Below are 26,377 nucleotides of genomic sequence, written 5' to 3' on the forward strand. Positions count from 1 at the left end.
ATATTTATCATTTCTTATGGTACAGTAACATTCCATCATGTTTAGGTATTACATTTTGCTTAACTAACCCCCAATTTATGGCAATCTACTTTGTTTCCAGTTCTCTTTTCTATGAAATGTACTGTTATGAGTATTTTGGAGTATATTTGACTTTTCTTTCTATCTTTGATCTCCTTGGGGTAGACGCCTGAAAGTAGCATTATATAGAATGTCTGGTCACTTTTTCAGCATAATTCCAAATTGCTTTCTTGAATGACTGGATCAATTCACAACTCCACCAATAGTCCATTAATTTGCCTGTCTTTCCACAGCCTGTCAAGAATTGCCTATTTCCATCTTTTGTCATCTTTGCCAATAGCAGTCCAACCCCCTCATTTTATAGATAAGGAATCTAAGGTTAGGTGACTTTCTTGTCCATGGTTCCACAGCTAGTCACTGGCAGATCAAGAACTAGAATCTAGGCCTCCCAACTGACAGAAAGTAAAATTCCATACTTCAAAAGTTGGGTGGGAGTGTGAAGACTTTATTTATCAAATGTGTCACTTGGTTGGAACAGCATTTCTAGGGGTGCCCAGGCATGTATAACCCAGGAACTGTCTATATGTATCTCACAACAGCTGTAATTCATTTTGTACAACATGTTAAGGCCCATCTGAAAATTGGCAAATGGAAACTGACCATGTTTGATTTGGTGCTTAAAAAAACATATTTCTTCTTTCACTGCCTCCCTCCCTCCCCCAAAACACAATCCATCAATCAAATAAAAACTTTTGTTGACTTCAGAAAAAAAGAAAGATAAAATACAAGCCAGTGAAAGCCTGTTTTCTAACCTCGGGTGAAAGGATTTTTATTAATGATATATAAGTATTTTTCAACTCTACTATTAACTCAAATTACCTCTTATAACCTTTAGCTTAGTTTTTAACTTATTAAAAGTGCCTTTAAAATGTTTCTTGTTTTAAAGTAATATTTTAAGCTTTAACCTACATTGGACAAGTTCTATCTATAAATGAGCTAGTTCACTGAGAATTAGATCTTTGATGGGGGTCTTAACAGAGACTTACATTTCTCTTGGTATGGAGTTTCTTTTGTATCTTTTCTTTTTCTAGTTTAGATGGTAATTTCCTCAAGGCTAAGCATTGTGTCTATTATTCTTTTACAATACCTGATGCACTGCCATACAGACAGTGGGTGCTCAATAAATGTTGACTGGGCTGGCTGATATATTTATTTTGATGACAGCAGGGGGAGCCCATTTCTTTTTAGTATTTCCAAGGTTACTTTTTTCCCCTATTCTTTTTAATATAATAATTGCAGTCTGTGATCATAAAACACCTGCCATTCAAAGAACTCAGAACATTTAATAATAAATATGGTCTATATGGTATTTACATAGTATTTTCTCATGTTACACCACTTAGTAGATGTTCAATAAATACTGTTAATTAAGAAGTTAAAGTCAAGCCCTTTACATTGCTTCGATCAGTTCTCCCACTCTCCCCAAAGCCAGATCTGTGGTAAACTGAACATTGTTACAGTGTTCTTTTTGAAAATGGGATGAATTTAAGGCACAGAGAAACTTAACCAATTGCCCAAGGTCACCTTAATAAGACTTTAAAGGACCTGAAGTTATAAAATAGAATTGAGCAATACTAATAGGTAGGTGGTATGGACAGTGGAAAGGGATTTGGAGTTAGGGGATGGAGGTTTTAATCTTAACTTTGATGAGGAAGTAATTTATCCTCTTTGGGCCTCAGTTTCCTTATCTGACAGCATCATTTCCCCCACCCTCAAATTACTTTGTAATTATTCAGTGCATGTATATACAGTATTTTCTACTTTGAATTGTGTGAATATTATTTCCTCCTAGTAGAGTGTAAACTCCTTAAGGGCAGGAGTTACTTCATTTTGAGGGGCTTTGTATTCGGTTTTGTCCTTGTATCTGTTTTTTTTTTTCCCCCTCCTCCAGCATTTGGATGATGCCTGGCATTTAATAAATGGTTACTGAATTTAACCTGTAAAATAAGGGAGTTAGACTAGATGACCTCAAAGGTTCCCTTCCAGTGTAAAATCTATGATCTCTATGATTGCTAAATGTGGCTAAAAACTTTTGTTTGGGTCTATGGACTATTTCTTCCCCGAATAAGATACCATAATTCAGGTGATAATGACAACCCTGCTATTACAAGAAAAGCAACCACACTGTGAAAGGGTGAAAACTTCTTAGGAGTCACATTTCAATCTGAGAAATTTTAGAGACCCAGGATAGATTTTCCTCTGCGCAAAATATAACAAGTGTGCTATTTTGCATGATTTCTATATCAAGCTGCCAAAGGAGTTCTTACACTTATCATCTGGAAAGACACATATTAGGTACAGTTAAGGTAATAGGGATAGGAAGAGACAGGGCTTTGGAGAGGGTTATACCCATGATTCTTAGGCAGGGGAATTGAACTATATGCCACCTTACTTAATTAATGTTGCCATCAATTAATCCTAGTAATTCTTTTTAAACCACCACCGGGAAAATCCAGAAGAACTAGTAAACTTGCCATACCTTTCTTATTGCCATAGCATGCAAGTCTATGACAAGTATATTTGAAATCTTGGAGCAATTAGCGCGGTGCCTGGCACACAGTAGGCATTTAAATGTTAACTGATTAAGTTAATGAGGGTAGGAGTTAAGTCTTAGGGGATGCCCTTATCATTATGCTTAAGAAATAATCATTTGGAATAAAAAGAAAGGGAGGGGAAGGGATTAAACCAAGTGGGACCAAGCATACCAATAGCAGTAACAATCAGAATTATTATAAACTTCCTTAAATAGTATAGCTTTCCCTCCCCCTCCCCCAAGTCAGCTTCTTTTCCTGGAGATTTTAATAGAGTTGCCTACCTTAAGCATTAAGCTTTGGGTCAAAGTGGATCTAGGTATGTCCCAAGTTTTTCTTATGAAAAGAAATTCGTGAATGAAAACCCCACATTAGGATATTTTTATTAACATAGATGCCCCATCAGTCCTGTTTACTGACTGCCAAGAGCCATTCGCCTTGTTACAGACATAAAAGAGATAGTCATGTTTTCCAAAAAGGAGTAGGGAGACTTAAACTAGCTCTATCATCCCGGGCAACCACCTCATTTCATTTCCAACTCAGATCCTATCCCTGAACCAAGAACTGCAGAGTGTCCAGTATCCTTCTAAGCCTGGGCCGAGGCTGCAGCTGCCACACATCTGATCTTTTCTGAGCTGGGCAGGGCTGAGATCTCGAGACAGACAGACACCTCCCACCCCCATTTCGGAAGAAGCCTTAGATTACACCACCGACTCTCTCCTCCCCACCCTCCCCTGGCTGCAGGAGCCGAGCCCTTTACTTTATTTGGTTCACCAAGCTGTGACACGTCCAGATAAAGAGATGGGGTTAGCACACACATGCTCCCTCTCACATTCCACCGAGAAGGGGAGGTGGGGGGCCAAGAGAGGAGAGAGGGAGGAGAGGGAAGGGGGAGGAGGCCCTGAGCTCGGCAACAGCTCTGCTCTAATTATAGCCAAGGCAGCTGGTGCTGCCGCCTTTACTGGAGCTGAGGGGCTGGACGGGGCCGAGTAGCGGGAGAAGAAAACGGGCATGAAAGAGAGAGAGAGAGCGAGAGAGAGAGAGCGAGAGAGAGCGAGAGAGAGAGAGCGAGAGAGAGAGAGCGAGAGAGAGAGAGCGAGAGAGAGAGAGCGAGAGAGAGCGAGAGAGCGAGAGAGAGAGAGCGAGAGAGCTCCCTCGGAGCCGTCTGGGTGTAGCCAAGCGAAGGCCATTTCCGGAGGCCGAGGCTCCTCCTCCTCCCCTCTTGTCTTCCTCCCCCGCTCCCCGTGGCTCGGGCCGCCAGGCCACCTGATGCTCCGGCCTCCACGCGGCTTCCACATGCACAGAGGAGCCGGGGGAGGCAAGGCATTTCCAGACCTGCCCCGAGTCTCGCTCTCTGGGGAGACACCTTCTGCGGGGAGGAAACGCCACCGAGGCATCACCTGGGGGCGGACGTGGTGCTTGAGTAATGCATGCACTGCTGCTGCAGCTCAGGCTGTGCGCGCGCACTGTGTGTGTGTGTGTGTGTATGTGTGTGTAGCAGCGCAGCAGCGTGGCAGGAGGAGTGGTGGTGAAAAGTTCTAGAATAAATAAATACAGGCGATGAGCGAGGCTATGTGTCACAATTGGAAACCGCGGCAAGCTCTCTCCCTGGCGAAAGACGTTACCCAGTCTGCTTGACAACAAGGGAGCCTCCTCCCCTTTCCTTCCCCTTGAGTAAACAGGCCTTGGCAGATTTGTAGACTGTTTTCTTTCTTTCTAGAACTCCCTTATGGAAAAGAAAGAGAGAAAAAGATGCCAGAATTTGACATTTTTGACCTGGCTCAGGTTTTAAGAAACAGGATTCTTATTTGTACAAAGATAATGTTTTCTGGCGGTACCTTTCATGTCCGGGTGTCTGCCACGCAAAGTGAACCTTTTTGTGCAAACACCGTCTGAACTTAGAACTGTGGCCCTTCTGCCTCAGACCGACCTTAACGTCAGTGGAAGTTCAAGACGTTTAGCAAGCCCCATACTTTGTACAGGAACTTAACCTACTGTCTTATCTTAAACCAACTCGTTTAAATGTTGTAATGGACCTCATTGTTACAATGGACTTCATTGAATGAGGTATGGAATGAGAAATGACCATATAAGACACCTGTGGGCCACCATCTTTAAAAGCTTCATGAGCGCTCTCAGCTATTGTTCAAAACCTACCGCGGGATGGGTAGTAAACAGCCCTAATTAAAACAATCACTAATTTATATATTCCCCTTGTGAATCTCAGTTAGAGGGCATGTTACAATAAATCTTTACCTTCTGTTGAGGCCTCACAAAGCCACCTGAAAAAGCTGATCCTCCTCTTTTTAGAAGGTAAATTCCTAGAAGGCTGCAACTGTTTTTGCCGTTCTTTGTATCACCTGGTTTTATCACAGTGCCTGGCACCTAGCATGAGATCAAAAAAGAGTATTTCCTGAAAAACTGGCTAATAGATTGATTTTTTAGGGGGACAGTGAAGGAAAGGTGATAAAGTGGCTTTGGCTTGGATTAAGGCACAAGCAGCAATTTGACTTTGAGAGGTTCAGGTGCTCCGACAAAAAAAAATTCTTAATTCAGATTAGAAAAACATTGATTTATTCCAAATAAAAAAGTTCTTTCTCGTACCTTACTTTTCTGTTTCCAGCATGTCAAACAGGAAGAGTATTTACTGATCTTTACTTAAGCTTAATTACCTGAAATTATCATCTTAGATTTAAGGGTTCCAGCCTGAGTGAAAATAATAATTCTGGAAAATTCCATTGTATAGAGTAACAGCCAACATATGAACCATTGTTCAAGACATAAATTACTCTTTTTAGGGTGAAGTAGGCAGCTGGTATTTTCTAGATCTATATAGGTTTGTTTTCACTAGGGGGAAAAAACCCAGATAGAAAAATACTTGAGCTGTTCAAGTCCTCCCCACCCCACCCCCACCTAGTCCATTTATATCTTGTTGCTTAGGAAAATGACCTTTGTCATTCAAAGATTTATTGATTCTCTTGGTATTAGGAGTGTGGTGTACTGAAAAAGAGTACTGGGTTTAGGGTCAGATGACCTGAGTTAGAATCCAGGTTCTTTAGCTGTAGACTCTGTGTGACCTTAGACAAGTCACAACCTCTCTGGAAGTGCTTCCTTATGTGAAAAAAAAAAGAGGAACTTGGACAAGATGATCTCTAAAATCTCTTTAGCTCTAAATCCTATGAAGAATAAAGCATGATTATTCCTTCAATAAAGCTAGTAACTGATGTGACTTGTAGTTCTTCGGTCTTGATTATTAACTATATAACATAGCTCATAATAAAGCAAGTCTTGTCCCCTAAAACGAGCTCTGAACTTACTCCCATGGGGGGGGGCAGGAACAGTCCAACCCATGTAAGGGTATATGTTCTCTTTAGAGTCCCAAGGGGGCTCCATTGCACTGAAAGGCTTGAACTAAAGCCCTGCAACCTCTAATGCCCCACCCAGAAGCTGAGATCATTCAGTGTCACTCCTATTTACAAATAACTAAATTTACACTGGGAGCTGCAGGCCTAGTCTGTGGAACTTGATTTTCTCTGCAGAGTTGAAGTTTCATGGTTTAGTAAAAAATTGCCTTTGTAAATCGACCTGTTCTGAGGGTATAAAACCATAATATCTGCTGCTTTGATTTTATGCTAGTCAAGTCCTAAGTGTTTATGTAATACAGTGTTTTCACCAATAAGTTTTGCATTGCTTAGCATGGTGCCTGGCACATAAATGCTTAATAAATGTGTCTTGTCTTGACTTGGCTTGATTTCTTTTACTTGTACCCTCAGGATATGCAAAGCAGATTTACAATTTTTTAAGAGGAAAAATCATACCAGTACTATATATACACATACAGTACTTAGTGAGTACATTATGGCTTTAAAAGACATTTTTAATGGGTCACTGTATTTGTTCAGAGCAAATTTTGAAGTTGTGATAAGAATACCTTGTTTGCATTTTCCTATGAAATAACCTTTTGTACTGTTGAGCAACTGTATTGTTGAGCAATAGAGTAAGTTTTCTTTTTATACAAATTTTACTTAACACAAATAAAGATATAGCAATAATTATTCTAAATAGATTCATGTATTACATCATACATTTTTGCTCTAAGGTCTGAAATTTTACTTTTCCACAAATACAAATGTTATTTAGCACATTGCATTTATAGTTTTTTGTTATATTAATCCTCTTTGATGAAACCACTTATTTCCACAACCCGCACATATATTTTCAAATTAAATTTTTCAGTATAGGCCCATGCAAATGTGAACATTTAATAAATACTTTGAAGATAGTTAGGAATTCAATTCAACAAACATTAAGTGCCTATCGTGTGTAAGGTATTATAGATGTTTAAGGAAGCATTGCACATAAAGATAAGTCTATATTGTAGAATGTAAATTATTTTAAGGGCTTTAAAAACAACATGGTAGACATTATTATAGAAAAAATGATTAAAATTATTCCTTTAGTTTTAGTTTATACTATACTAAAATGAGTAGGGAGTGATTGGTGCAAAGACTGATATATTAATAATGTAAACAGTATACAGTATAGTAAAATTATTTGTGTTAATGGTGAACAGAGATAGCATAGACAACAGAAACTCAGAGATATCCCCAAACTCTATTCAATAATCTCACTGACCAAACCTTTGAACTAGGATTGTTTACAAACTGACTCATTTGTATGCCATCTTCTCTTTGCTTCTTCTGAACTTATGAAAAAGGTATTAATAAGTTGTGAGATGGCCAAAATGCAAATGGTCAACAAGAGCAGAGGATTTGTATAATTCATAAATTAGATCATTCATTTACTTGATAATTTTTAACTATTTGTAGTACCACTTCTAAGTTAATTCGAAGCAATGGCACAGAAAGAGTTAATCTTGGTGTTTTTTTGTTCCCCCCCACTCCTCACCCCTCCCCCAATATATCCAGATTCTTGGATAATGAATCGAGTAAACATGTATTCCATTCATCGGTGGTGCAGTCTGACCTTGGTCTATGACAGAGGAAAGGCGTGTCTTCTCAAACTGCTCCCTATGAACAAAAGGCAAGCAAATGAGGGTGACTCAGGACTTCTAGTGGCCTACATGCAAGTGAACATTTTTCTGAATGATTCCACGCATACACTTAGGAATCAGGAAGAGAAACATTTTACTCTTCACTAACCAAATAAAACTATCTATAAATCATATGCAAAATAGCTTCGAGTAACTGGGGGCTCATAAAAGTCTAGGAATTAAAAGAACTTCCTTAGTTTCCCTTATTTTTTTTCCCCTTGGAAGGGTAAGAGCAGGGTAAGGCTGTCACATCAACAATCAATTTGTCGTTGGTGGTGTTTTTTTTAAAGGGGAAAACCTGAAAACAATCACTTCTAGTGTATCTTTGGAAAATATCTTTTTCATCTTTTAACTGCATTTTCCTGTTGTATTTTTAAAATTTTAATTTAATAAAACATTTTTGGATTTAATACAAACTACAAAAACAAAAACTGAGCCAGTGACAGGACACATTTATGCTACTTACTAAATAACAAATTTTGTTGCAGAGGATTCCACTATATGATTTCAGTAACAGCATCTCTTACAGTCTGCATTCTGCAAACTTCTAATATTAGTGAAATATAGTTGATGAAGGAACTCAAACTATAAGTGTATTCCTTGTAACTATTACTATATGATGTTGCCATGATGTTTTTGCTTTAAAACATTATATGTGAACTTGCTACCCTCAAAACAGTTATACACTTTCATTAAGTTAAAGAAATAAATCAATGAAGGAAATGAAAGGCTAAGTATATTCTAGAAAATCTGTTGCTATATAAACATATGCATTAATTTCTACCTTTATTTATAGCCTTTTCCCATAATTTTCTCATTTACAAATTCACTGGTTTCAAAAGTGCGTTATTTGAAACTGAGACATGGCTTTTTGTCTTTCACTTTAATTCTGAAGCTTCCCAAAATGCACTCCTTTCATGTCTTGAGAGCCTTTAATTCATTGCATCTACTGGCATGACCCAACATGGCTCTCTCACTTTTATCACACAGTTCTCAAGAAAATATAGTTCTTTATATCTTGTAAAGCTCCTTACTCCCACTCCTGCCACCAATTTCATCACTCTCAATTTACCTCCAACCTACTGTTGTGGAACAAAGGATTCCACTATTGTACACTGGAAAAATAAATAAATGCTCAACCTAAATATTTCCTTGTTCATGACTCCCCCCCACCCCAATATTTCTCTCCTTACCCAGATGTCTTTTCCCTGACTACTTTTTGTACTAACAGTATCCTTTACGCCTCATGTCCTTTACCCAATCATTTCTCCAGTAACAAAACAAAAACAAAAGTCCATATCCTTCAGTAGCACTACCACTGTCTCACTATCAGTGAATGCAGGCAGCAATTCTGAATTGTACCCCCCAAAAAGCACCAAGAAATGGTCATCGCTCCCAATGTCATTTTATTTAATGCTAAAATTTTTAATTATTAATATAACAAATGACAGTGTGGGTTGAACTTCTAATGAGAAATTGTAGGCTATAATGGTGATATCAAAGATTTCACACTCATTTTTGTTATCACTACCAAGTCAAGAAAAAAAAATTTGTATCTCTTTCAACTGTTTTCCTCTAAATGAAAAAACCAAAGGTTAAAAGGTGGTACAAAACGAGGCACCTTTCAAAGACTTGCTGGCCAAGGGAAGTTTTATCACAAAAAGTTGTAAACCATCTATCTGTACATTGTCATATAGTTTAATAGGACACATTAGAGATGGTACACGTTTAATTTAAGAAATTGCTAGTGCATAACGAGATAGGTACAACACTTCCCCTACCCCCCAAATTTTGTTATTAGTGCTGAAAACATTGCTGAGTTATTAGAATTGGAAATTTGATACTGCCTAGGTATGGTAGATCACTGACATTTCTTATCCAGCTGTGGAAGTTCCTTCTGCACTGTCATCAGGTACAATAAAAGGTCAAGCAAGGTCCATTCCCAACAATTCCTGGGCTTTTAAATACATAAATGAATGCCAGAAAATAACAAAGATATTAATACTGCCCAACTAAAAGAATTCCATGAAATCTTGTACAAGTGCTACTCAGACCTTTTGCAGGAGACATTTTGATTAAATCTCAAACTCTCTTCCACTGTAACATCAGCCCTGAAAAACGTTTCGTTATTGGTTCCACAGCTGGATGAAGTCTTATCTAAACAGCAAGAAATGGTTATTCATTTTCTGTAGGAATATCTGTATTAAGATTGCAAGACTACAGATAGCTAAAACACACTGGGTGAACCAACTGCCTAACTTGTTACATCTGTGAGCCAAAATCCACTTTTTAATGAAGTATCTAGATGTACATTTAAACAACAGACCAACATGGTTCCGAAGAATTCTTTACAGCTGTGTTTATCTGCATTTAAAATTGCCTGTATGTGTTGCTGCATTGTTTACATAACAGACTGGTCTGGATTGACAGTCAAATATGCTCCAGTTTTGTAAAAAGCATAAAAATTACTTAAATTGGTTAATCATTCAAGTCTGTATATATTGTCATAATGATGATATGAATGTAATAGGGATCTGGACAGGATTAATTGGAGTGTAGTCATTAAAAACAGTAAGAAAAAATGCTCTACTTGGTACAGTATCTGATGTTCAAGTGTTAATAACTTGACTCATGGTTTTTTTTAAATTTCATCCACTGAAGACTGTATAAATGTCAGAATTTTTTTTTTAAATTAACTGAAGACAATCCAAAGCTGGTAAATTTTGTGTTTTTCAAAATAAAAGTTGTGCAGGTACAAATGTGAACACAAAAACTGCCCAAGTAGGCCCTTGAGTTCTTCAAGAGACTAATCTTTTTTTTTTTTATGGTCAACTTCGAAACACTAGACCAAGAGATTTTGAAATACTGTTCCTGACAATATTATGTATAATAGCACACACTTCCCCCCTCCCCCTCCCCCAGTATCAATGTAACACAACTATTTCTAATAACTGATTTATTGGTTTCAAAAAAATCATTTACTGATGCAAAATTTTGATCAAAAGAAATTCAATTTACAAGTTTCCAAAAATAGTTTTTAAAATGGGGTATGTCTTTTGTAAAATTCTTAATTTCTTTCATTTGCACTATTTTATTTGATCACTTTTCAGAACAATATTATTTATTCACTTTGTGTTTCAAACACATGTAAGAAGGAAATTACAGGTTTCCTCCACCCACATTTGGGCTGTCACTGATATGCCTGGAGGCAATTCTGGCAGAACCTCAGTTGCTGCTGTCATTGTACCACACTGTATTTACCACTAACTGGAAATAGGATGTAGATGATAGCATCAATAGCAACAATACTACAGGTAACTGATGATTCCCTCCCCCCACCCCAATAATTTCAAAGTTCACTATACTACAACTTCTCTTGTGACTTCTCTCAAAGGAAAAAAAAAACAAAAAAACGAGAGTTTCTAGGGCGTTGTTTAAAAAAATATAAAGTGGCGCTGCAGAGCTAGGATCTTCTCAAAGATGGCAGTGCCATGCTGTATACACCACAATCAATTATAATTGCCTTCCATCACTGAAATTGTACATTATGTAATCAACTAAAGCATGCAGCTTTGTAATCTTACAACTGATCACATGAACAGCAGTCGTTTGCTTTTTTAAAACACACCAAAAAAACCCAACCCCCTCCCCAAAAAAACAAAAAAACCAACAACAACAAAAACCACACACACACACACACCACGCAATACAATCCCAGAAATCCCTAACTCAGCAGCGCCTCTCAGACAAGTCACCCTATGGCCCAAGAACTGAACTTTTAAGTAGTAGAGAAAAATTCAGTAGACTTTTTGTCTACTTTTTTATTACTATACAAGGACAATGTTTAGATGTGAACCCCTTTGTTATTTCCTATAGTGATATCCCCATTTAACCATCTTGTCCCTTCCATTTGCTTTCCTTCTCAAGCATTCTGCCTCCTTTTCGATTAAAGAAAGGGGCCAAGAATAAGGAATAATAGACAGTAAGGCGATCTTACAATGTCAGAAAATGTATTTGGCTTTTTTTTCTTTTTAAAACAAGTGCATACAAATACAGCTAAAAGCATTTCTGGTTTGCCAAGTGCTCTAAAAAAGCAGCGCAAGTCACAGCCTACATTAAACAGTAACTGTCACCAGGATAATAAAGCACAAAGATCTGCTAATAACGTTAACAAAAGAGGAAAATGCCTCTATAAGTACATACCTTTTGTCGTCAAAAAAAAAATATAGAAACACAATGTATTCAAAAAAATCAAAATTATACAGCCATGTTTATGAAGTCTACATTTCCCTTGTCTTGGATATATATATAGAGAGAGATATATACACAATTCAAGCAGTTTTAGATAAGGGTGATCATTGGGTTTTTCTGAAACTGGAAAAGTCACGAGTCTCTTTCTTTTTTCACTTTCACATCTCCAGCAAGAATGGTCGCAATTTCCCCCTGCATAAAGGCCCAAGGGACATTGGAGCCCACCAGAGGGCATTTCTCCCCACTGGGACAATAGACCTCTCCACTAGCTCCCTGCTGTTTGATGCTTTGTCTGGAGCAAGGAAAGCAAAACTTGTGCGAAGGAACCGAAGGGCACTGCACGAAGTGGGTGTCCTCAAGACGCTCATGGCACAGGGTGCAACACAGTGGGGCACTAGCCGCCAAAGAGGAGTCCGGGAGGCTGGCGGGGTGTACTGGTTCCAGTCCCCCAGTGCTGGACCCCTGGTTCCCCACTTCTCTGGGGCCCAGCCTTCTTTGGTTCATAGAGGATGGAGAAGGTGGACTGTTGCTATTCCTCCTGGTAGTGGAGTGAACTTGGTTGGCATCTTTGGAGGCATGATTGCCCCCTGCATTGTCTGCTACTAAGATCAGAGCTGCCATGGGGGACTGACCATTCTGAGCCGCTTCTGGCGGTGTGGTCCGGTTGGAATGAGGTGAGACAGTGGGTGGTGGTGGAGACACAAACGGTGTGGGAGTCATGGGGATTTTCATCCCTTCTGTTTGGGTTGTTAACCATGGCTGTGCCTCTCCATTGATCTTGGGAGGACCAACTTCACCTTCTGGTTCTGGGGAAGCTTTCCTCTTCCTTGCTGTACGAGCAACTAGGAACACAAAGAAGAAAAAAGGGGGAAAAAGATAAATACGCATATGCAGTGATCCTCCGAGTCAGGGTCTAGAAAAACCCCACAATATTCTTTTTTTTTTAACCTAAGATTCTTAATGCATAACCAAATTGTAGGTGTCAGCATATGCTGTTTTAAAGTGTCTAACAGGAATACTGATGTGAAAAAAAAAGGATATTGCCACAAAAAGAAACTTATTTATTTAAAATAAACTATATGTACTTCTACACACCAGAACGTGAAACGTGTGCTTGCTTGCCTCTTTAAAACTGTATCTAGGAAATGATATAATATCAACAAGTGTGTACAATAGAGTGGATTGTGTATATCTGACTAAATACATGTCTGCTGAACAGGTTAAAAGGTGACTAGGGCCTTCATAACTCCTATCCCAAGAATGTGCTAGGAAAGGAAAACCCTCTGTCAGTGTCTATCACCCCAGTCTGACTCATCTCTGTTATGCTGCTTCAGCACATGAACACGTTGCCACCTAAGCAATGGTTCCGCCTTATGCAGATCAGGAAGTCGGGTGTTTGTTGTTTCTGGGGGCTGGGGCAAGGTGGCAAAGGAAAGCACCCCCCAAAATCCTCACCCTACTCGCTCCCCGCCCCCGCCCCGAAAGCGGTCCACCGTGAGCCAGCAAGGTGAGGCCTACCTGCTTTGGCCCCGTTGGCGCCGTTGGCCTCGAAGCCCAGCATCCTGGTGGGGGCCATGGCCGGCTCCTTCTTGAACTTGCTCTCGAAGGGCCCCGAGTGGCCGTGTTGATGCAGCGCCAGCAGCGTGTCCCGCACCGTCTTAGGCTTGTTCACCCAGTCCTGCTCCCCGGGCCCCCGGCCCTTGCCTCCTCCCTCCCCGCCGAGTTCAGCCGCGCCCGGCACCGAGACGCCAGCCGCGGTGGCCGCCAGGTTGTCCGCGGGACCCCGGTGAGCAGCCTGGGGCTGCTTCTCCTTGGCCGCCTCCCGCGGCTCGTGCTCGGTCCCCGCGCCGCCGCCGCCACCGCCACTGGACACCGAGCTGGGCCGCTTGTGGCCGCTCAGCTCGGAGGTCTGCGCGGCCCCCAGGGGGGTGCTGGCGTTGGTGGAGATGGCGGCGAGCGAGGCGGCGGCGGCGCGGCCGCTGAGACTTAAAGCCGCGGGAAGCGGCGCGGCCGAGCCGTTCATCAGCGGCACCAGGGTGGGCGGCACCGCGTGGCTGCGCCGCGGGTTGGGGCTCTGGCGGTTGAGCTCGGGCGGCTCCTCCAGCTTGGAGAAGCCATTGGGCACCAGGATGCCGTTCACTTGCTGCTGCTGAGGCGGGGGCGGCGGCTGCTGCTGCGGCTGCGGGGTCGTAGGCCCGCCCGCAGGCTGGCGGCCCGCTCCGTACTCGGAGCCCAGCCTCGGAGGAGCCCGTTCGGCCGAGGCGGCGGCGGGCGCCAGGGGGTAACGTTCCAGGCCCTGCGGGGCCCGCGAGGCCGCCTCAGCAGCGCCGGCAGTGCCGTGGCCCAGCTGCTGCTGCTGCTGCTGCTGCTGCTGCTGCAGGAGGATGTCCTTGGTGGAGAGTGGAGGCGGCTTCGAGGCGGCCGCCGTGGCCGAGCCCGGCGGGGAGCGGCCCTCCGGGAAGCAGCCGTGCGCCCGCTTGAGCTGCCGCGCCGTCTCGATGACAAACTCGACCCGGTCAGCGCCCTCGTAGTTGACGCAGCCTCGGCATACGGGCTCCGTGAAGTCCCAGATCATGGCCCAGGGCATGCGGGGCAGGTCACACAAGTAACATGACTGCCGCCGGGAAGCGGCCGCCACCGCCACAGCCGCGGTCGACATGTCCGAAGAGGAGGAGGAGGAGATGGAGGTGGTAGTGGTGGAGGAGGAGGAGGAGGAGGCGCCGCCGCCCCCCGCCGGCAACACACGCACCCTCCCCCCCCTCCAACCCCGCAACTCCCCGACCAGCGGAGGCGGCGGCAGTGGTGGCTGGAACTGCAGCCGCGGCCGAGGCAAACCCCGGGAAACCTTGGCCCCCGTGCAGCGCTCCCAGTGCAGAAGGGGCGGGGGGCGGGGAGGAAAAGGGTGCAGCCGAGGTGGCAGCAGGTCCCCTTTCCCCGTGCGGGCCCGTCGGGGGCTGCTGCAGGGCGGCTGGGGTTGCAGCAGCAAGGTCCCGGAGTCTGTGCAAGCTGAGGCTGCAGCAGGTCTCCAGACCGGTGCAAACACCGGACGCGTTGGTGCAGGGGAGTGCAGCAGGTCTTCGGGGCCGGTGCTAAGCGAGGAAAAGGGGGTGGGGATGTGGAGGGGGGCGGGGGGAAGGGAGGCGGGTGGGTGATGTGGTGCAGCCGCCGAGGGTAGCTAGCCCGAGTGGCGGTGCATGCCGCACCGAGGTGGCAGAGTCAGCGTGGAGTTACTATGCAGCGCGGCTCTCCGAGTCAGTCGTCCCTCACAACTACAGCTGCTGCCGCCGCCGTCGCCTCCACCACCTACTGCTTCCCCCAGTCGCTGGCGTCACCGCCCAGCCCCAGCTACCACTGCTACTGCCGCCGCTGCCTCTGCCTCTGCCTCTGCCGCTGTTACTGCTGCTGCTGCTGCTGCTGTTGCTGTTGCTGCTGCTGCCGCCGCGGCTGCTCCACTTCTACAGACTTGATTCTTCGACAGCCTCCGAAGGCGCCTGCGCGTTAGGGTCCCCCTCCTTTCTCGCTCTCTTTTTTTTTTTTCTCTTTTTTTTCTCTCTTTCTCCCTCCCAGTTCTGTGCTCATTGAACTTCTGCCAAGATAACAAGAGCTGCAAGAAGAACCAGCTCCTTGCTCCGAGCGCTGGCTTGTCAGAAGCCGTTGAAGGGGGAGGGAAGCATTTAGGGAGGAGCAGAAAGTCTTTCCAATGTGAATGTGATGCAAATGTTGTTGTTTTTCTTTCCTTCACTTTCTTCCCTCCCTCCCCCCCGCCCCGCGCAACACCCCCTTCACCTTGCTCCCCCTCTACGCTATATTGACATATCAGCCAGAATATTTTCAAAAGTCCTTTTGGCCCACATCGCCCTTAAAGGGCAATCCACACCTCCACCCCCTCCACAGCCCCTAAGCTTTGTCACTTTGGCGTCTGTTAATCACATCAAGGTGGCCGTTTTGTTTATGTTTTGGACGGTTTATAGGATCACGTTTTAAACCACTGCATGGTACTTGAACTGTGGGTTCAAAACTTCAAAGAAGGCTGCATTATAAATAAGAATTTGTTCCGGGTTGCATTTATAGAAAATATTTTTACTTTCATTTGATTTAGGAAAATGAAACATAATAACTTTTACTGACAAAAGACGGACTTAAAAATACCTACCCATCTTAATATGCTTATGTTTGCTATTTATCATTGGTTTCCATGTGGGGAAGGAAAAGGAATGCTGTGCAAACAAAATGCATTAACAACCCTTTTCTAGTGTAACTTGCAGTATTACGGGGAATGAGCTCAAATATGTTGAGTCCCTCTTCTCAAATGCATTACTTATTTCTTCCATACAATTTCAAATGCTATGCAGGTTATCTGACCATTATACCCACCAAACTACAGTTTAAATGGGGTGTCTTCGTCTATGTGCTATCCATGGTTAGAATAAAGTAGTGTCTACAACAGGAAACGGTTCCTTGAGTCTGGGTTGGTTTGTGTGCAATGGACAACGTGGAAGTGATGCCTGCAAACTCAGCTGCCTGTGGGTCGCCATTCCCTACAGCGCAGCAGCAGCAGCTTTATGTAGGTTAGAGAGGGGGAAGGGAGCTACTTGTGACGTTGGCATTTTGTCCCAGGCTGCCGCTGCCCCATGTGCCTCAGCCGCGTTGTGCGCAGGCTCGGTAGGGACGTGACTCTATGCAATTGGCACTTGAAGCCTCATTAAACGAAATGCACATTCCAGGGATAGAGAGAAACAGAGAGAGATCTATAGCCAGCACCTCCGTCACAGCACTAGGCACCGCCTCCCGGCTGCTATTTCTGGGATCTCAGGTCCCTCCCTCAGTCAGGCTAAACTTTTACTAAAGGTAGCGAGAGCAGCTTGTACAGTACATAGGGATGGGTGTAAAAAGCTTCACTATAATACTCTTTCATCCTGCAGTGATATCAAGCCTACTTTAAGCATAAAATCTGCGGCCGTTCTTTCATTCAGAATAGGGATGAGTAGACTGGAGCCAGTGACACCCAGTTGGCATTAGGGGTTAGAGGGGCCGTTTACAGTTGTACACTTGGCTACTTCTGTAAGTTTGGTGAAGGAGGGAGGGCGGTGTGTTTGTAATTACACACTCAGCTGGGGTTAATATGTAGCATGGTTGCAGGAACAAACCCGGCTGGCACGAAGATTGATTTACAATTACAGAGGTGGTGTAGACTGTTTTAGTATGCACATAATGAACTGAAATTTTTATTTTTACCCTTTATTCTGCTGTGTTAATTTTTGGATTATATTTGTTGGCTAGTAAACACAGGAAGCACTCCTCTTCAATTAAGAATTTTAGATTTCCATTTTCAGTCTTTTTCCTCTCACTGAATCCAGGTTCACATCTCCTTTAGACTGGAATGAACCAGTTAAGTGTGGCAAGATCAGGGTAATAATTATATTATGTTTCCTACAACTGGATTGGTACGGAGCGAGAGGGGGAAAAATCCCGCTGACGTTCCTCTTTTGTTGTTGCTCTTCAAAATGCCAGGTTGCTTGAAAGGATTAACCAAAAGGAAGAGAAAAAAACACCCTTAGAGAAACAGTTGCGATGAGTCTTAAATCACATGAAAAAACCTGTTCTAAAAACTACAGAGGTACTTTAATGCCAAACTTAAATGTTTTTACATGTTAAACTCCACATAAGTCTCCTCTTGGGTATTTCCAAAAAAGAAGGTGCTACTAATAACTCAAAAGCCTCCCCCAAGCATATTGTTGGATCTCCGCTCCTCATCCCAATCCCAGCCTCACCCTATAATAAACAGAGAGAATGTAACCACTCCAGGTCTTACTCCAGTGCAAGCTGGGGCACAATGTGACCCTCCCTGACCTAGTCTAGTGCAAACGGGTTAGGTAACTCATCTTTACAACTGTGGCTGGTAATATCCATTCCCCTTAGGATGTTTCTCCCCGAAAAGTGGGCTAAGGAGACATCGCAGTGGAATCCTATAACCCTACCCACATCAGTGTGTGATCGATCATTCATTCTCACAGGGATTTTGCTGAACAGCGGCATAAGTCAAGAATCATAATTTGACTAGTGGCTTTGTCCAGGTTCCATGCCCATAGAACAGACCCTTCCTCAACTTACACATGCAATGTCTTTACCAGATAGAAACTGCAATGTTGAGTGAAATAAAATTCACCATTAAAAGCATACTTTTGTTAATTTACATAAAACTAGTTCAGGACTATCAAGATCCAAGCTCTTAAGAATTCGCACCTAAAAGGGAAGCAATGAAATAACCAAAAATAAATTCAACCATGAAAGATGCTAAGGGTCTCAAAGGAGCTATTTTTTTTTCAAATATGCATTTCCTTTTTTTTAATTTTACATTGGCTATTTAATATTGAAACTATATTGTAACTTTCTTGATGAAAGAATTGCTTTAAAATGGGGAGGGGGGAACTATTTTGGTGCTATACTGCTTTTCCATAAAAGGCTCTAGATTTAAGAGGGTTAAGCCTTGATGCTGAGCTTTTCAGAATAGCAATTCCTTATACTGGATCAAAGGTTTTTCAAACCGCCTGAGCTTTTATGCTGCTCTGAAGCAGGTTTATCAATGTATACTAAGTAAACAAACCTTTGTTTTTGTCTTCCACCCACCGCCCTCTCTCTCTCTCTCTCTCTCTCTCTCCCCCCCTCCCTCCCTCTCTCCTCAGACTGAAGTTGGATCACTTCCAAATCGGCTGCAGAAGCAGCTATTGCTGCCTCCTCCACACACATACAGGAGCAGGGTTTCTAGGGTGAGGCAATGCGTCTGCAATTCACAGAGACAAGGCAGGAATTGTAATTGTACTTCATCATGTGACGACTTATGAAAGAGGAAGTTTGGATGGTTTAGTCACGTAGTCCTCTGCCCTCTTGCTTAAGCCTCCAGGTCTTCTCAAAGGAAAATTATTATAGTGTTTGCCCCTTGGAGTCAAGGGTGCGAAACTGATTGCAGTTTGAGCTCATATATTAATACATGTGTGGACACACATCAGCAATGTAAACTTTTATAAGGCATGGGAGAAAAGGCAGAGAGCAAACCTGCCAGTTGTAAATGGATTTTAACTGAAACACAGAAACTGCAATTTTTCATAAGCACTAGGAAAATATACTATGGGGAACAATCTTGCATGGACTAGATGAAGTAATCTGGTCCTTTCCAGCTCTGATTTCTAAGGTTCTATTTATAAAATTATAGCACTGGAGCTAAAGGAAAACTATTTAAATAATTACTGGCAAAAAAAAAAAACAGGAGTTAGGGTGGAGGAGGAAGAAGATGGAAAGGAAGAAAAGGAAGCAAAATTGATAGTTGAAGCTTCAGGTTAGAATGACTGGTTCTCCAAAATGACAATTTAAGTTTTCATTGTATAAAAAAAAATTCTTTTTAAAACAAGTTGGGTCCGCAGATCCTAACAACCCCTCCCCCAATATTCCTCTTGACAACCGCATTGTAACCTTGCACATATAGTACAGTATATAGAAATAGTTACAAGTAGAGGACACCTAATGGAGTTCAGCAGTACTGACATGAAGCTGCATAAGGCTATTGAACTAGAAGAGAATATAACCGTATTTCCCCATTACTGGATGTAATACTATATTATGAGTAAGAAGAGTGTGATTTCATTGATAGTTTGGGGAGGTATTACTATGGTGACTTCACTGAATTCATTGATTTCATATCAAATCTAGATGTGAAATCACAGCCTTCCTTTTCAGAGTGCAGTTCCTGGTATGATTTTGCAAACTAAAACTTACAGAATTGTGTCTCTGGGGATATTTGGAGGTGGAGGGTGGGTGAGAACACAACTCTAAAAGCAATTACTTGGATTTCCTGTGGGCTCTACTCTGGGTTCACTACGTTTAGGTAAAAGTCTAAGAAACTGCAGGACAATCTTAGGTAAATTCAAAAAATTTTTTTCTTTTAAAAAAGCTTCTGAAATAGATGAAACAGGCTAAATTAAATAATATAATTACATATATAATTCTATTTTATTTTCTAAATTGCAAATATATACCTTTGGAAATATATTCTGTTCATGTTACCTTTCCTTGTAGACTATATCTGTCTTGTGCACACGGATAATTGAAGGGATCTCTGCATCTGAGGGAGATAAACTCTTTGTGGAGGGTCTGAGAATCAGGCCAAATAAAGTTGAAGGAGCTCTTAATCACCCATATATTATGTACATATGCTGTTAATCATCAGCTTATGTGTAAACATATTTACAAGCTCTCATTTATAGTAAAATTTGGGGTCATGAGGTAGGCTGACTACCTACTGTGTCAGAATTTAAAGAGCCTGAGTGAAAAATACAGACAAAGGAGAGATTGAGGTCACCACACTAGCTCAGTTTGCAAGAAAATTTGTAGGAGAACTGGAAAGGATTCAATAGTCATTTGATGCCAGACATACTTTATATGGAGCTCTTTTATTGGCTTTTTGAAAAACAGCATGATGGAACTCACTCTTTTGGATTAATTTCTCAGTTCAATGTGGAGTTACCTTATGCAATTTAGTTCAAGTCAACAAACATTTTTTAAGCTTCTACAGTACACAAGGCACTGTATGAGGTGCTGGGGATATACAATACACAAAATATTCACTAAAAGGAAGATAATGCTTACTCATTTATTCAACAAATATTTATTCCTTATTCTGTGCCAGGCACTTTCCTAGGCATTGGGAATATAAAAATCAAAATGAAAACAGTTTGTACCCTCAGGGAACTTACAAAGTGTTTTACATACATTATCTCATTGGACCCTCACAAGAACTCTGTGAAGTGTGTGTTATTATTATTGCCATCTTAGAGATGAGGAAACAGGCTGAAAGGGGTTAAAAGACTTTCTCAAGGTTCTATACTAGTAAGTATCTGATACTCATAAGTATCCTACACTAGTAAGTATTCAAACTAAGGTTCGAATCCACTAAGTCATGTTGCTTCAGATCAGAAATGGGTTTAGCTGGAAGTTTATTGGGGAGGGGGATGATTGAATACAACATGTTTGCCTATAAGGAAATACAAATAAGTAAATAAAAATGTAAAAGGTAATTGGGAGGAGGTTGTTGGACATCATTGATAACCAGTGAAATCAGGAACAGCTTGAGGTAGGGGAGTAGTCCTTGAGCTGAGCACTAACAGAAACTAGGTATTCTAAGTGACTGCAGTGATTAGAGTCCATTCCAGGTATGGTAGACAACTTGTTCAAAAGCCAAAGATGGGAGATGGAATATCACATATTAGAAACAGCCAGTTTGGCTGAATGGTAGAGCGAATGAAAGAGAGTAAAGTAAAATTAGTCTGGAAAGATAGGTTGGGACAACACTGCATTTTAAATGATAAAGGAGTTTGGATTTTATCCTACAGGCAATGGGGAGTTATTGAAGCTTTTTGAGCAGGGAGATAACATTTAAAAGGTGCTTTGGGAAGATTATTTTGGCAGCTGAGTGGTGGATGAATTGGTGAGTTGAGAGACCGGAGGTAATAAACTAACTTCACAATCAAAATTTAGGGGGAAAATGAGTATGCTAAATTTCTTTTCATTAACTTGGTTGCTTAAAATGCATACACATTAGTTATCAGAAAGGTGCAATGCAATTATTCAGTTGAGACGATTGAAAGAATTTTCTAAGAAACATAAAAGGTTAAGAACAGTAAAATGGTTTTGCGTTTATAGTTTTTATGCAATAATTATGAAATAAAATTCCAGCATTAATATTAATGTATTGTCATCCTAATTCCCACATTGAAAATCTGAAGTGTTAAGAGGTTAAGTGATTTGCCCAAGGTCAGACTAAAGTAAATGGCAAAATCAAGACTAAAAACTAAGCCTCAGATGCTTTGTCCACTGTCCTATGCAATATGTTATTGTTACTAAAAACAGGGTCTTAAAGCACTCTTTTTAAAATTGGTATATTATCTTTCTGCCCAACAGATATTTCCCTGCAAACATCATCCCTCCTTCCCCCTAAAATGACTACAACATACAGTCCCTGAAAACAGTTCAGCAAACTGGTCCTAATAGCATGATTGCTACTGATAGACATCACTCTCTACTTTTGTAGTTACCAGTTTTTAACAAAAAGGAAGGATGTTTGCAAAAATACATGTTTTTGAAACCTAATAATTTATAATTTTTCAAGTTTCCACAGACAGAGTTCAGAGGCCCAGCAAAAGTGATGTCATCTCCTGTGAGTTAGGGTCTGTTGCACAGATATTTATAACACACTTGGGGAAATCAAGAAAATCCTCGAGCAGTTCAAAGGACACTAAATCCAAAGAAGAATATATATTTACAAGAGATATTTCCAGATGTGAGAGGTGGGAGACAGTCACCACTCTGATCTGTCTAATCTGGGTTTCTTTAAATATCATACAACTCGACACTGGATTATCCTGCTTTTAACCAAGTATTGATTTGGGGGCTGGTGAAGCCATTAAAATGTACAAAGTGTTTTACATACATTATTTCACTGGATCCTCACAAGAACTCTGTGAAGTGTGTGTTATTATTATTGCCATCTTAGAGATGAGGAAACAGGCTGAAAGGGGTTAAAAGACTTTCTCAAGGTTCTATACTAGTAAGTATCTGATACTAGTAAGTATCCTACACTAGTAAGTATTTAAACCAAGGTTCGAATCCACTAAGTCATGTTGCTTCAGATCAGAAATGGGTTTAGCCGGAAGTTTAACCCCAATAGTTTTCAAATTGGAATTCTCTACTTCCAGTGGTAAATCAACCTCTCTGCCCAATTCCGTTAAAAATAAAAAAATTGGAACTCATAAAATCAATTAATTTGCTGTAGAATTTCAGTATTGATCACCACATTTCCAGTTATACAATTCCAATGTGGCAGGTGTCATTGAAAAAAGAAAAATAGGGGCAGCTAGGTGGCGCAGTGGATAGAGCTCCGGCCTTGGAGTCAGGAGGACCTGAGTTCAAATCTGGCCTTTGCCACTTGACACTTACTAGCTGTGTGACCCTGAGCAAGTCACTTAATCTCAATTGCCTCACCAAAAAGCAAAAAAAACCCCAAAAAACAAAAAAAAAAAACCCGCAAGAAATTAGCAATAGAATCAGCAGCTACAGAGGCTGCTTCCAGAGTTCTCAGCCCACAGATGGTAAAGGAGTTGAACAACTGGTCAGAGGAGATTATAGGGGTCTCATTGCTGGCACTGGGAGCAGGACTCTGTTGCTTTGACCAGGTTGAAGTTCTGGGTGGCAGTCCCAGGGCAAGGAGGAGCAGTAGCACATCAGAGATTTCAGGCCACAGTGGAGCAGGGACCTCCATCACAGTTCCAGGACAGACCACAGCATAGGCCAGGAGAGCAGTAAACACATCTCTCCTTAGGTCATACCACCTTGGAAAAAAGTGAAAACTTCCAGGTCCTTAGAAGTTTCTCTGAAAACAGGTACACAAAACCCCTGAAGCTTGGAACAGTGCACACTCCACCCTGGAAACAGAGCCCCACTTTAGCAAAGAGTTAAAAGTCAAGAAATAGGCTGGGAAAATAAGCAAACAACAGAAAACATTTTGACCATAGAAAGTTACAATGGTAACAAGGAAGATCAAAACTCACACTCAAGAAGACAGCAAAGTTAAAAGTCCTACATCCCAAGCCTCCAAGAAAAAAATATGAATTGGCCTCAGGCCATGGAAGAGCTCAAAAAGGATTTTAAAAATCAAGTAAGAGAGGTAAAGGGAAAATTGAAAAAAGAAATGAAAATGATGCAAGAAAATCATGAAAAAAGAGTCAACAGCTTTGTAAAGGAGGCATCAAAAAATACTAAAGAAAATAACACCTTAAAAAACAGAATATGCCAAATGGTAAAAATCCAATGAGGACAAGAATGCCTTGAAAAGCAGAATTGACTGAATGGAAAAAGATAAACAAATTTACTGAAGAGAAGAACTGATTAAAAAACAGAATTGGCCAAATGGAAAAGGAGGTACAAAACTTCAATGAAGAAAATAATTCCTTAAAAATTAGAATTGAGGGAGTGGAAGTGAATGACTCCATGAGACATCAAGAAACAATAAAACAAAACCAAAAGAATGAAAAAAAAATAGAAGACAATGTGAAATATCTTATTAGAAAAAAATCTGGAAAACAGATCCCAGGAGAGATAATTTAAAAACTACCAAACTTTTGAGCAATACAATGATCCAAGATGACTCTGAAGGACTTATCATGAAAAATGCTATCTATCCCCAGAGAAAGAATTGTTGGAATCTGAATATAGATCGAAGCATACTTTTTTTTACTTTATTTTTCTTTGGTTTTTATTTTGGTCAGTGTTTTCTTTTACAATATGACTAATATGAAAATATGTTTTGCATGATTAAGTATGTATAATCTGTATAAAAATAATATGTATCCTCTGCCTGAAATAGTAAAAAAGGAAAGAAATTAGCAATAAAGGGAAATTCTTCTCCCCAAATGCTATCTCCTATTTAACAATCTGTATGGCCAAATTTTGCATTTGATCCAAATCAATATATGAAGCTACTTACCAAAGACAAAACAGAGAAATTGAGATAGAAAACTAGAATCCATTTTGGATTTCAGAGTTTTTATCAGAAAATGTAGTAGAAAGCTTCTTTGTGCTTTCCCAAAAGAAGTATCTGTAACAGGAATTTAGCTGAATAAATTTTCTGAACCAGTTAGTTATAGAATACAATGTAGTAGATCATGCAATCTTTTGAGTTGGAATTCAAGAGAGTTTTGAGGGAAGAACATGTCATAAACTTCTCCTTTTGTGAGTTAAACTAAAGAACAGCAATGATCTTCACATTATCAAAAATGTATAATTTTATATTCCAGGGTGCTAGCTAAAAATAGGTCCATGTAGACAGTATGCCAAAATGAAAGACAGGGTGGTCTAGGGAATAGAACCCTGTACAAGGAATTATAGGGACCTGGATTTTCAATCATAATTTCATCTTTGAACTTCAATAAAATTACTTTCCTCTTCCCTGCTTCACATTTTGTCTCTGTAAACTTGAGTCAGGGAAGGAGTTTGATGTTCCATGGGGTCTTTATGTGATTTGGATTTCTTAGATGTGCTGTACAAATAATGAATATCTATTTCTATCACCTAAACTCTTAAGTGCTTTGACAAAAGTTGCACTTTGGTTTTTACAAGATGAAAAAGGAGGTAACACCAATAATCATGATTATAATAGCTCATATAACAATGGTAATAATAGATCACATTTATACACTACTCTAAGATTCACAAAGTGCTTTCCTTACAAAAGCCATGTGAAGTAGGTGGTACAATTATTTTTGAGGCAATACAGGTGTGTTGGCATGGCTCTGTTATATACTAACTGTGTATCCCTGGGCAAGATACTTTACATGCCTGGGCCTCAGTTTCTTCAGCTGTAAAATGAAGAGGTTGGATTATATGATCTTTAAAGATTCCTTCTAGTTCTAAATCCCGTGATCCTAATAGCATTATATTCAAAGTAGGTAGAACATTGAACCTGGAGTCAAGATACCAGGGCTCAAATTCCAACTCACCAGACTTACATGATTAGAGGTAAACCATCTAACTTCTCAGGTTCTCAGTTCCTTCATCTTTAAAATGGGGATCATAATAATGCCTACCCCTCAGTTTATTATGAGGATGATATTTTTATTACCTATCTAATAGGATTGTTGTGAGAGTTATTATTACCTTTACTTTATATGTGTAAGAGAGGACATTGAAAGGTTGATATGGAAAGGACTCTGGATATGAGGTTAGGGTACCTGACCTTGAGTACAGGCTCTTCTTACTAACTGTGTAATATTGGGTAATCTCAATCAGTTCATCAATCAATAGGCATTTACTTATTATATGCCATGCTAGAATATACTAATAACACACTATTATATGATATGCTGTGCTAGAAAATGGGGATAGGCAGGGAGTCCTATCAAAAATGAAATGGTACCTGCCTTGGAGGAACTTACAATCTGTTGTTCATCCTTCCTTTTTGAAGAGGACCAAGAACATCATGGGGTGATGTTCCCCGACTTTCTGGTGAATTGGATTTAAAGGGAGGCAGACTTGTACAAAGTTACCAGCCTCACACTTTCTCCTAGAGTCACTGAAGTCCAGTGGCAAGACAAAAGTCAAGACGACTGGTGATGTTCTGGGATGCAGTGAATGACTTTGGTGTCTTCTATGTCTTACCAAACTCCAAGCTCTCCATAGAGCCTGCTTCAATCTGGTTAGCAGGAAAGCTAACTAACACTAGTATGCTTTCTGTTAACCACTGGCCAATAGACTCACTTAGCTCTTAGGAAAGATATTTCCTTAAATGGCGTAGCAAAAATAGTAGTTACAAAGGACTCTCCATCCCCCATAAATCTAGATCACACTTTCCCATAAATTCAGGCAACATCCATAGGATAAATGGGTGAAACTTAGAATACAGTGGTGGCAAGATACACAT

At 41.0% G+C, this 26,377-nt stretch overlaps 1 protein-coding gene across 1 annotated transcript; it reads right to left on the reverse strand.

Moving 5' to 3' along the window:
- Nucleotides 1-11,445: 11,445 nt before the first annotated feature.
- Nucleotides 11,446-14,665, reverse strand: LOC114049770 (interferon regulatory factor 2-binding protein 2-like). Its single transcript, XM_027871179.1, has 2 exons — nucleotides 13,432-14,665; nucleotides 11,446-12,755 (listed from the first exon to the last, which is right to left on the reverse strand). Exons 1-2 carry the CDS (start codon nucleotides 14,570-14,572, stop codon nucleotides 12,046-12,048), a joined length of 1,851 nt encoding a protein of 616 aa, XP_027726980.1. The 5' UTR covers nucleotides 14,573-14,665; the 3' UTR covers nucleotides 11,446-12,045.
- Nucleotides 14,666-26,377: the final 11,712 nt, after the last annotated feature.

Source organism: Vombatus ursinus, unplaced genomic scaffold, assembly GCF_900497805.2.
Source record: "Vombatus ursinus unplaced genomic scaffold, bare-nosed wombat genome assembly UNPS02014798.1, whole genome shotgun sequence".
Classification (NCBI taxonomy): domain Eukaryota; kingdom Metazoa; phylum Chordata; class Mammalia; order Diprotodontia; family Vombatidae; genus Vombatus; species Vombatus ursinus.

Coding starts and splice junctions, on each gene's coding strand:
- LOC114049770 (XM_027871179.1), bottom strand. CDS start 14,572: ATGTCGACCGCGGCTGTGGCGGTGGCGGCCGCTTCCCGGCGGCAGTCA. Junction 12,756..13,431: donor CGCCAACGGGGCCAAAGCAG/GTAGGCCTCACC, acceptor TTGTGTTCCTAG/TTGCTCGTACAGCAAGGAAG.